The following is a 12,192-nucleotide window of genomic DNA, read 5'->3' on the forward strand; positions in this document are numbered from 1 at the left end:
GAGGGTTGGAGGGAGAGAGAGAGAGATAGAGAGGGAGGGGGTTGGAGGGAGAGAGAGAGAGAGAGAGAGAGAGAGAGAGAGAGAGAGGGTTGGAGAGAGAGAGAGAGAGAGAGAGAGAGAGAGAGAGAGATAGAGAGGGTTGGAGGGAGAGAGAGAGAGGGTTGGAGGGAGAGAGAGAGAGAGATAGAGAGGGAGGGGGTTGGAGGGAGAGAGAGAGAGGGTTGGAGGGAGAGAGAGAGAGAGATAGAGAGGGAGGGGGTTGGAGGGAGAGAGAGAGAGGGTTGGAGGGAGAGAGAGAGAGAGATAGAGAGGGAGGGGGTTGGAGGGAGAGAGAGAGAGAGATAGAGAGGGAGGGGGTTGGAGGGAGAGAGAGAGAGGGAGAGGGTCACAGGGGGTGATTCTGGTCATATTTGCCTGCCTGCTGAAAATAACAATCGTGTTTTTCCTAACGAGCACATAACTCACTCGGTGGGAGACATCGGCCAATTAAAAACTAAAAAAAGGCCCCACATTGCTGGTTCATCTGAAATCATGAAAAAAATCTAATAAAAGATGACTAAAACTGTGCTTGAACACAAAGACTGCAGAACTACCAGCCGAGCTGCAGCTTTAGCTACGTTTCCTAAACCGAACGTGTGTCTCTATCCTGTTCTGGTTCTTCACATGTGCTTTCCACGCTTTCGACTGTTATCAGGCTAATCAACCCTGTCTGTGCCAGTGTGTTTCCTGTCAATCACACTAGTCGTCACGGTGATCACATAGGTTACATGGCACATCATCAGCGCTCTACATAACTTCCTCCGGGGACGTGGGGGATATATGCAGCTACATGGAGGGGGATCAGCAACACCTGAACATCTCCTGGGTGGGTGGTGTGTACGTACGTGGTATTAGTGAGGGGTTATGTCGGGTGCCAAAGGCTGCCAAGCTCCAACGTGATAGGATTGTCACGCCCACGGAGACGCAGGGCTCAGATTGGCTCTAAATGAATGCAAATTTATTAATTATCGCAATAAGACAAATTAAGTGATGACGAAAGTCAATTTCATGGCCTCTGCCAAAGTCAAGTGGCACTGGAAAGAGGAATGGGGGATACCTAGTCAGAATGCCTTCAACTGAAATGCGTCTTCAGCATTGACCCCAACCCGTCTGAATCAGAGCGGTGCCTTAATGGACATCCACGTCAACTGCCTTGTTCAGGGGAACAGTGGGTCAACTGCCTTGTTCAGGGGAACAGTGGGTTAACTGCCTTGTTCAGAGGAACAGTGGGTTAACTGCCTTGTTCAGAGGAACAGTGGGTTAACTGCCTTGTTCAGGGGAACAGTGGGTCAACTGCCTTGTTCAGAGGAACAGTGGGTCAACTGCCTTGTTCAGAGGAACAGTGGGTCAACTGCCTTGTTCAGGGGAACAGTGGGTTAACTGCCTTGTTCAGAGGAACAGTGGGTTAACTGCCTTGTTCAGAGGAACAGTGGGTTAACTGCCTTGTTCAGAGAAACAGTGGGTTAACTGCCTTGTTCAGAGGAAAAGTGGGTTAACTGCCTTGTTCAGGGGAACAGTGGGTTAACTGCCTTGTTCAGAGGAACAGTGGGTTAACTGCCTTGTTCAGAGGAACAGTGGGTTAACTGCCTTGTTCAGAGAAACAGTGGGTTAACTGCCTTGTTCAGAGGAACAGTGGGTTAACTGCCTTGTTCAGAGGAACAGTGGGTTAACTGCCTTGTTCAGGGGAACAGTGGGTTAACTGCCTTGTTCAGGGGAACAGTGGGTTAACTGCCTTGTTCAGAGGAACAGTGGGTCAACTGCCATGTTCAGGGGAACAGTGGGTCAACTGCCTTGTTCAGGGGAACAGTGGGTCAACTGCCTTGTTCAGGGGAACAGTGGGCCAACTGCCTTGTTCAGGGGAACAGTGGGCCAACTGCCTTGTTCAGGGGAACAGTGGGTCAACTGCCTTGTTCAGGGGAACAGTGGGCCAACTGCCTTGTTCAGGGGAACAGTGGGCCAACTGCCTTGTTCAGGGGAACAGTGGGCCAACTGCCTTGTTCAGGGGACCAGTGGGTCAACTGCCTTGTTCAGAGGAACAGTGGGTCAACTGCCTTGTTCAGAGGAACAGTGGGTCAACTGCCTTGTTCAGAGGAACAGTGGGTCAACTGCCTTTTTCAGAGGAACAGTGGGTCAACTGCCTTGTTCAGGGGAACAGTGGGCCAACTGCCTTGTTCAGGGGAACAGTGGGCCAACTGCCTTGTTCAGGGGAACAGTGGGCCAACTGCCTTGTTCAGGGGAACAGTGGGTCAACTGCCTTATTCAGAGGAACAGTGGGTCAACTGCCTTGTTCAGAGGAACAGTGGGTCAACTGCCGTGTTCAGAGGAACAGTGGGTCAACTGCCTTGTTCAGGGGAACAGTAGGTTAACTGCCTTGTTCAGGGGAACAGTGGGTTAACTGCCTTGTTCAGGGAAACAGTGGGTTAACTGCCTTGTTCAGGGGAACAGTGGGTTAACTGCCTTGTTCAGGGGAACAGTGGGTTAACTGCCTTGTTCAGGGGAACAGTGGGTTAACTGCCTTGTTCAGGGGAACAGTGGGTTAACTGCCGTGTTCAGGGGAACAGTGGGTTAACTGCCGTGTTCAGGGGAACAGTGGTTTAACTGCCTTGTTCAGGGGCAGAACGACCTTCTCAGCTCAGGGATTTGATCCAGCAACCTTTCGGTTACTGGCCCAAAGCTCTAACCACGAGGCTACCTGCCACCCCATGAACAGGATGGGGAGTGAGATCCCCACCCACCCCCACCTCGTTATGGAACACACACTAGTGAATGTGTGATTGAGTGAATGACCGAGAGAGAAAGAGAGTGATTGAACCAATTAAAGCAAAGTGTCTTGGTGTGATGATGCAACACACTCATTAACCCCTGCTCTGTCCAACCAACTCCTCGTTCCCACGAGGCATGGGACCAAGCACACAGTCACATTGAATCACAGCCTCCCGTCCTATTCAAGGAGCCAAAACGGGATAGGCGCTGGAGCCAGCCTTTGGCAGACTCCTCTACGGCTGTAGTGTGTAGTCATCCATGAAGTCAGTCTCTCGCACACACACACACACGAAAACACAAACCAAAACAACCCAGTCAAAATATCAGACAACACACTCCCCCCACACACAAACCTGTCTCCGCGTCCTGGGTGTAGAAGTGCATGGTGTCCGTGATCTCGGTGACATATACAGCTCTGTAGTTGGCTGTGCGCTCTCTCCCCCCCCCCCCCCCCCCCCCCCACACACACACCTGTCTCCACGTCCTGGGTGTAGAAGTGCATGGTGTCCGTGATCTCAGTGACATATACAACTCTGTAGTTGGCTGTGCGCTCTCTCCCCCCCCCACACACTCCCCCCCACACACACACACCTGTCTCCATGTCCTGGGTGTAGAAGTGCATGGTGTCCGTGATCTCAGTGACATATACAGCTCTGTAGTTGGCTGTGCGCTCTCTCCCCCCCCCCCCCCCCCCCCACACACACACACCTGTCTCCACGTCCTGGGTGTAGAAGTGCATGGTGTCCGTGATCTCAGTGACATATACAGCTCTGTAGTTGGCTGTGCGCTCTTTCTCCTCCATCACGTGCACCACCTCCTCCACCTTCTTCTCCTCATAGTTGGCCCAGATCTGAGGGGGGAGGAAGGTCACTTGATTAGGGTGAAGCATGACAGAACACTCATGTAATAGAACACTCATGTAATATAATGATATCATTAATATGAGGTCTTTCTCGTTAAATTGGGGATCTACTTGTAGGACAAATGAAATAATATACAGTCCCCTGTCTGACTGAAGACCACAGCAAAAAGGACATTTCTCATGTCTAAACCTCCAGCTAAGCATGCCAGTTCCTTATTATATGTCACATGATCAAACATCTAACATACTCAAAACAAACCCAAACCAGACATCAAACTACTACTTTAATCACTGCCAACTCCAACAGAACAATTCATTTACACTCCTAAATGACTCCCATTACTTGATTCAGGGCCTGTTGTGACGACCCTCCCACTCTGTCTGCCGTATTTTGTCTTTGTTCTTGTTTCCTTCCTTATTAGGATGCCGGTGGGCGGAGTTGAGAGGGTCGTCAGCTACATGGGAAACACCTGGGCCCAGGTGTTTCCCAGGATAAATACACCCCTTCCCCATTCATGGAGGAGACTCTCTCCATGCAGACACCTTTGTAGATTGTGTTGTGGTTCTTGGTGGCCTTTTGTTTGTTTGCTTTGGCACCTTTCAACACCCTGCATTATCACATTCATGCACGCAAAACTCACTTACACTACTGATTACACACATCATTGTATATTTTCCTTAGTTGCTTTAGTTAATAAATATATATTTTGTTACTCCTTATCTCCACGTTGTCTCCCTTTGTTACGGGCTTTGAGCCGGTTCGTGACAAGTTGGGGCTCATCCGGGATATTTGAACTATTGGTTTGGGAGACTGTGGAGGTACGTGTTTGGTTTGCATATTGTGGTTGAGTTTAATAGGCCCAGTATTGGTTGCCTTTGTTGTTTGGATTGTGTGCTGCGTTGGAGAGAGTATAATGGTTAGTTTCCAGGCCCTGCCTAGCCTGGAAACGTTTGTTCTACTTTCTGTTGGGACATCAGTCTGAGGAGGTGAGTAAATCGGCTGTGTACCTCGGTAGGAGATTTGTGTAGGGTAGTGGAACTTGCTACCTGGAGCTATAGCCTTTTCCCCTGATAGGCTTAGCGACGTGTTTCAATTTTGGACATGTTGGGCATGGTTAAATGTTTGTTATTTTTGTGTGGTGTCTGTGGACTGAGCAGTTGTCTCGGGGGCACATCCGTGGCTTGGTGGAATTTGCCAGCATGCTGGGGAGTTCTATTTCCTTGCCAGCGGGCTACAGTGCGTAAATACCCACCGCAAATCTGCATGAAGACTAGGGTAGAGTTATTGTAGGTTTTGGGGAAGCTCCGTATCTCATCTCTCTTCTGTGGTGCTCAGTGTGATTGTCATTTCTCTGGTTGTGGTCTGATGTGCTCAGCAGAGGGGTTGAGCAATATTATTTACTTATGACTATGGTGTCTCATGTAGACAAGTTCATTTGCTTTCATCAGAGGAACTGTTAGAATTAGGTACTAAAGATCAGCTGTTGAAGATCGCTGAACACTACAAGGTTAAATGATTGAAATTAGTGAAATTCTGTTTCGTTGGAAGTGACTATGAATCGTTGGGAGTTGTAAAAAATTAAGAAGGACCCTGATGTTCTTTTCGTTGGAGTTTGTAGCTGTTGTGGTCTTTTGTGCCATGTTCCTGAATGTTTACGTGACTGACCATTGGTTGGGGTTGTCATGTTCTATCTTTCCTGTCTGTTCCCTCCTGGTCTTGTGTTCTTCTTTCCTCTTAAATATTGCTTCCTATGCGCAAAGGTTGCTGAGGTCTGGGGAGGAGGAGGTTGGCTGGTGGAGGTGTGAACACATAACCCCTCACCAATTTGGGACGCAGAGGCTGTGTCAATTTGGGACGCAGAGGCTGTGTCAATTTGGGACGCAGAGGCTGTGTCAATTTGGGACGCAGAGGCTGTCAATTTGGGACGCAGAGGCTGGTATGTTGTTCCGGGGTCCTTGTTGGTCCCCGGTTTTATGGGGGGGAATGTGACAACCCTCCCACTCTGTCTGCCGTATTTTGTCTTTGTTCTTGTTTCCTTCCTTATTAGGATGCCGGTGGGCGGAGTTGAGAGGGTCGTCAGCTACATGGGAAACACCTGGGCCCAGGTGTTTCCCAGGATAAATACACCCCTTCCCCATTCATGGAGGAGACTCTCTCCATGCAGACACCTTTGTAGATTGTGTTGTGGTTCTTGGTGGCCTTTTGTTTGTTTGCTTTGGCACCTTTCAACACCCTGCATTATCACATTCATGCACGCAAAACTCACTTACACTACTGATTACTAATTACACACACCATTGTATATTTTCCTTAGTTGCTTTAGTTAATAAATATATATTTTGTTACTCCTTATCTCCACGTTGTCTCCCTTTGTTACGGGCTTTGAGCCGGTTCGTGACACTGTTTTGATGCCAAAGGGAAATATGGTCTAGAACAAACAACCCCTAGACCGGAGAAACATGGGTCTGTTATCTAACAGCAACACCAATCCCCTGTGGGACAACCTCTCTCCCTCTCCCTCTCTTCACCATCCTCTAGAGTGTTTTTGGCGTGGCTCCTCTCCAAGGTTGGCCCTCTGTCGGGAGGGCAGGAGGCTCATTAAGGGAAGAGTGTTCCGCTTGGGGCCACAAATCAAACACTATGGACGCACAAACACACACGAAAACACACACATGCGCGCATGACAATAGCCACACACACACGCGTGTGAGGGACAGGATGACAAGAGCTCCCTAATCATCTCTCCACCAGCTGATGGGGTCACTGAACCCCACTGCCAGGGAGAACAGGTGGAACACAACTTGACAACAACTAAAGTCTCCTTTCCTTGTGTAACACCACAACACATCTGGTTCTACTCCTTTCATTTCCACCGCAGGCTGTTGTGTTTACTTGGAGGTAAAACCTTTAAAATGTTTGGTTTTTATATAGTGTAGCGATATCTAATCAAATGTTATTTGTCATATGCTTTGCAAACAACAGGTGTAGACTAACAGTGAAACGCTTAAAGGCCCTTCCAACAATGCAGAGTAATGTAGTTTGCAAAAGTAATAACGAGGAATAAATACAATGAGTAACGATAACGTGGCTAAATACACAGGGTACCAGCACCAAGTCAATGTGCAGGGGTACAAGGTCGATATTACTATGTTCGATAAAAGTTATTATGCATAGATAATAAAGAGCGAGTAGCAGCAGCCTTCTGGCTTGAAGCTGGTCAGGAACCCTCTGGTCCCAGACTAGGCAGCCGTATGGCTTGAAGCTGGTCAGGAACCCTCTGGTCCCAGACTAGGCAGCCGTATGGCTTGAAGCTGGTCAGGAGCCCTCTGGTCCCAGACTAGGCAGCCGTATGGCTTGAAGCTGGTCAGGAACCCTCTGGTCCCAGACTAGGCAGCCGTATGGCTTGAAGCTGGTCAGGAACCCTCTGGTCCCAGACTAGGCAGCCGTATGGCTTGAAGCTGGTCAGGAACCCTCTGGTCCCAGACTAGGTAGCCGTATGGCTTGAAGCTGGTCAGGAACCCTCTGGTCCCAGACTAGGTAGCCGTATGGCTTGAAGCTGGTCAGGAACCCTCTGGTCCCAGACTAGGTAGCCTTATGGCTTGAAGCTGGTCAGGAACCCTCTGGTCCCAGACTAGGCAGCCGTATGGCTTGAAGCTGGTCAGGAACCCTCTGGTCTCAGACTAGGCAGCCTTATGGCTTGAAGCTGGTCAGGAACCCTCTGGTCTCAGACTAGGCAGCCTTATGGCTTGAAGCTGGTCAGGAACCCTCTGGTCCCAGACTAGGCGGCCTTATGGCTTGAAGCTGGTCAGGAACCCTCTGGTCCCAGACTAGGCGGCCTTATGGCTTGAAGCTGGGTCAGGAACCCTCTGGTCCCAGACTAGGCGGCCGTATGGCTTGAAGCTGGTCAGGAACCCTCTGGTCTCAGACTAGGCAGCCTTATGGCTTGAAGCTGGTCAGGAACCCTCTGGTCCCAGACTAGGCGGCCTTATGGCTTGAAGCTGGTCAGGAACCCTCTGGTCCCAGACTAGGCGGCCTTATGGCTTGAAGCTGGGTCAGGAACCCTCTGGTCCCAGACTAGGCGGCCTTATGGCTTGAAGCTGGTCAGGAACCCTCTGGTCCCAGACTAGGCGGCCTTATGGCTTGAAGCTGGTCAGGAGCCCTCTGGTCCCAGACTAGGCGGCCTTATGGCTTGAAGCTGGTCAGGAACCCTCTGGTCCCAGACTAGGCGGCCGTATGGCTTGAAGCTGGTCAGGAGCCCTCTGGTCCCAGACTAGGCGGCCTTATGGCTTGAAGCTGGTCAGGAACCCTCTGGTCCCAGACTAGGCGGCCGTATGGCTTGAAGCTGGTCAGGAGCATTATGGTCCCAGACTAGGCAGCCGTATGGCTTGAAGCTGGTCAGGAGCATTCTGGTCCCAGACTAGGCAGCCTTATGGCTTGAAGCTGGTCAGGAGCATTCTGGTCCCAGACTAGGCAGCGTTATGGCTTGAAGCTGGTCAGGAGCATTCTGGTCCCAGACTAGGCAGCCTTATGGCTTGAAGCTGGTCAGGAGCATTCTGGTCCCAGACTAGGCAGCCGTATGGCTTGAAGCTGGTCAGGAGCATTCTGGTCCCAGACTAGACAGCCTTATGGCTTGAAGCTGGTCAGGAGCATTCTGGTCCCAAACTAGGCAGCCTTATGGCTTGAAGCTGGTCAGGAGCATTCTGGTCCCAGACTTCGCGCTCTGGTAGCGCTTGTCACCAGCTTTTAGCAGCTGGATAATTAATTAACTGTGTGGTATCATCAGCTAATTACCTTCACAAGTTCTCTCTCTGCCTCCCTCTTCCCCTCTGAGCAGTGTTACATGCTGACTAGATCAGGCACGGGCGTGAGTCTGCGTGTGCCATCGTGCTTATGTTAATTTTGTCCATCCACAATCACAATGCGATCAGGACACGCAGGTTAAAATATCAAAATTAACTCTGAATCCAATATATTAATTTGGGGACAGGTCGAAACACATGAAACATTCACGACCATTTAGCTAGCTAGCTTGCTGTTGCTAGCTCATTTGTCCTGAGATAAACATTGGGTTGTTATTTTACATTAAATGCATAAGGTCTTTTTTTTCTGGGTCTTTGTAGAATTTTGACCCATTTTAAGTCACATGTGTTCTCTACTCCGACATGTAATCCACTGATAAAAGAGAAAACCTAGTTAGTTTCCAGTAATCTCTCCTCCTTCAGGCTTCTTCTTCTTTTGACTTTATATGGCGGTTGGCAACCAACTTTAAGGTGCATTACTACTACTGGACTGGAGTACAATCACCCACGTGGGTATATGATCCTAAAACCCAATGAAGAGATGGGAGAGACTTGTAGCACGTCAATCGTTAAAAATATAACTAAGTTCTATTTTAGCGCCTGGCTACGCAGACGCTCATTGATGCGAGCGATCAGTTTGGAGGAAATTACTGAATAACATGTATGTGTAGATTTATTTCGCAATGCTGGCGCATGTAACGCGATGTGCGGTGTGGTCAGCATGTTTGCATGGTAGGCTAATTACACCCCAGCGTTTTATAGGCCTTTTTCGGCATGCTAGCACTAACCAATTACATCTGACGTGTGTAGGGCAAGACATTTAAAGGACCATTTCACTACTGCAATGAGTCGTGCTAGTGAATTGGCTTACTGCCTGCTACCTTGAATCATTGGGAAAAAATATTTATTATACAACAAGTGACGCAGTGCGCCAGCCGAGCGAGCCTTGGCGGGTGCCCTGCCCACCTGGAGACAAAAGACTGGGTCAAACCACCCAATTACATTCAATTGCTTCTTCATGGTGCCAAACAAAGGGAAGGGACATTTTTTTTTTGAATAATTTTGTGGATACGACTGACCAGGAGTTAATTAAGACCCAAACATGGCCACGCTTTTCAAACTTCCACTGGTCTTTTTCCCTCATTTTCTCCATCCCTCCCTTAGATATTAAAGGAGTCAATACCCACAATGCAGTGGGGCTTCAGCAGAGGGTATTGACATGTCTGGGCTTTTAATCAAACCTGCAGGACCAATCCGAGTGACACAGATTAGCGTGTCACTGTTCATGACCGTGACAACTGTCACCGTGGTGGCGTCTCTGTGGGGGTTTGGTAGTCAGTCGTTCATGACGATTCAGGCCAAGTGACCTCTGACACAATGGGCCACGTCACGCCGGGAACAGGAGGAGAGAGCACTCACAGAATACCAATCACAACGCTGCTTTCACAACGACGATGCAGAAGTGGCCTTCCAAATGGTGCTCGCCCCCACACACATTCTCCCCCGCTGTGCCCTAGGTGGATGACCTTCCGTGAGCAACCGACCATTCCTGTTTGTTCCACTTGAACGCAGGTATGTGACTGCTGTTGCTGCTTGGACACAGAGACGTGAGAGAGCGAGAGGAGTTAGGGTTTCCGAGCTCCCTGTGTCCGGCTCCAAAAAGCAGAGACAGCAAATCATCAGTCCTCTACTCCTGAAAAGGAAAACTGTTCTATATGGACAACTACAGTGTTCCAAAAGGAGGACAACAACAGTGTTCCAAAAGGAGGACAACAACAGTGTTCCAAAAGGAGGACAATGTTCCAAAAGGAGGACAACGTTCCAAAAGGAGGACAACGTTCCAAAAGGAGCACAACGTTCCAAAAGGAGGACAACGTTCCAAAAGGAGCACAACGTTCCAAAAGGAGGACAACGTTCCAAAAGGAGGACAACGTTCCAAAAGGAGCACAACGTTCCAAAAGGAGCACAACGTTCCAAAAGGAGGACAACGTTCCAAAAGGAGGACAACGTTCCAAAAGGAGGACAACGTTCCAAAAGGAGGACAACGTTCCAAAAGGAGGACAACGTTCCAAAAGGAGGACAATGTTCCAAAAGGAGGACAATGTTCCAAAAGGAGGACAATGTTCCAAAAGGAGGACAACGTTCCAAAAGGAGGACAACGTTCCAAAAGGAGGACAACGTTCCAAAAGGAGGACAACGTTCCAAAAGGAGGACAACGTTCCAAAAGGAGGACAACGTTCCAAAAGGAGCACAACGTTCCAAAAGGAGGACAACGTTCCAAAAGGAGGACAACGTTCCAAAAGGAGGACAACGTTCCAAAAGGAGGACAACGTTCCAAAAGGAGGACAACGTTCCAAAAGGAGGACAACGTTCCAAAAGGAGCACAACGTTCCAAAAGGAGCACAACGTTCCAAAAGGAGGACAACGTTCCAAAAGGAGGACAACGTTCCAAAAGGAGGACAACGTTCCAAAAGGAGGACAACGTTCCAAAAGGAGGACAACGTTCCAAAAGGAGGACAACGTTCCAAAAGGAGGACAACGTTCCAAAAGGAGGACAACGTTCCAAAAGGAGGACAATGTTCCAAAAGGAGGACAATGTTCCAAAAGGAGGACAACGTTCCAAAAGGAGGACAACGTTCCAAAAGGAGGACAACGTTCCAAAAGGAGGACAACGTTCCAAAAGGAGGACAACGTTCCAAAAGGAGCACAACGTTCCAAAAGGAGCACAACGTTCCAAAAGGAGGACAACGTTCCAAAAGGAGGACAACGTTCCAAAAGGAGGACAACAACAGTGTTCCAAAAGGAGGACAACGTTCCAAAAGGAGGACAACGTTCCAAAAGGAGGACAACGTTCCAAAAGGAGGACAACGTTCCAAAAGGAGGACAATAACAGTGTTCCAAAAGGACAATAACAGTGTTCCAAAAGGACAATAACAGTGTTCCAAAAGGACAATTACAGTGTTCCAAAAGGACAATAACAGTGTTCAAAAGGACAATAACAGTGTTCAAAAGGACAATAAGTGTTCAAAAGGACAATAACAGTGTTCCAAAAGGACAATAACAGTGTTCCAAAAGGACAATACCAGTGTTCAAAAGGACAATAAGTGTTCCAAAAGGACAATAACAGTGTTCCAAAAGGACAATAACAGTGTTACAAAAGGACAATACCAGTGTTCCAAAAGGACAATACCAGTGTTCAAAAGGACAATAAGTGTTCAAAAGGACAATAACAGTGTTCCAAAAGGACAATACCAGTGTTCAAAAGGACAATAAGTGTTCAAAAGGACAATAACAGTGTTCCAAATGGAGGACAACAACAAGTGTTCCAAAAGGAAACACCATGGAGGGTAAAGTAGCAAGCTATTAGGACACTGTGACCTTCAGAACCCCGCTGAATGATGTGTAGGCTGCGCACACACACACAGTTGAAAACTGAGACCTACTTGCTAATGTGAAGGCAGGGTCCATTGCTGTAATGGTCTCCCTCATGATGGAAGACAGACACTCTTACACACTGAAGCCACATGAAGAATGATGTGATGCTGGTGGTGGATGCTGGTCCATGTTGACTCCAATGCTTCCCACAGTTGGGTCAAGTTGGCTGGAGGTCCTTTGGGCAGTGGACCAATCTTTATACACACGGGAAACGGTTAAGCGTGAAAAACCCAGCAGCGTTGCAGTTCTTGACAAAAACCGGTGCGCCTGGCTCCTCCTACCACAACCCGTTC

The 12,192-nt window shown here is 48.8% G+C and overlaps 1 protein-coding gene across 1 annotated transcript in view; it reads right to left on the reverse strand.

Annotated features, from left to right (window-relative positions):
* Positions 1-12,192, reverse strand: part of LOC110490780 (staphylococcal nuclease domain-containing protein 1) — a 369,157-nt gene that overhangs the window by 93,073 nt on the left and 263,892 nt on the right. Inside the window, exon 18 of the mRNA XM_036944950.1 lies at positions 3,511-3,652. Within this exon, the coding sequence (XP_036800845.1) occupies positions 3,511-3,652 (142 nt within the window). The remainder of the gene's footprint in view (positions 1-3,510; positions 3,653-12,192) is intronic.

The sequence above is a fragment of the Oncorhynchus mykiss genome, chromosome 15 (genome assembly GCF_013265735.2).
Source record: "Oncorhynchus mykiss isolate Arlee chromosome 15, USDA_OmykA_1.1, whole genome shotgun sequence".
NCBI classification, from domain to species: domain Eukaryota; kingdom Metazoa; phylum Chordata; class Actinopteri; order Salmoniformes; family Salmonidae; genus Oncorhynchus; species Oncorhynchus mykiss.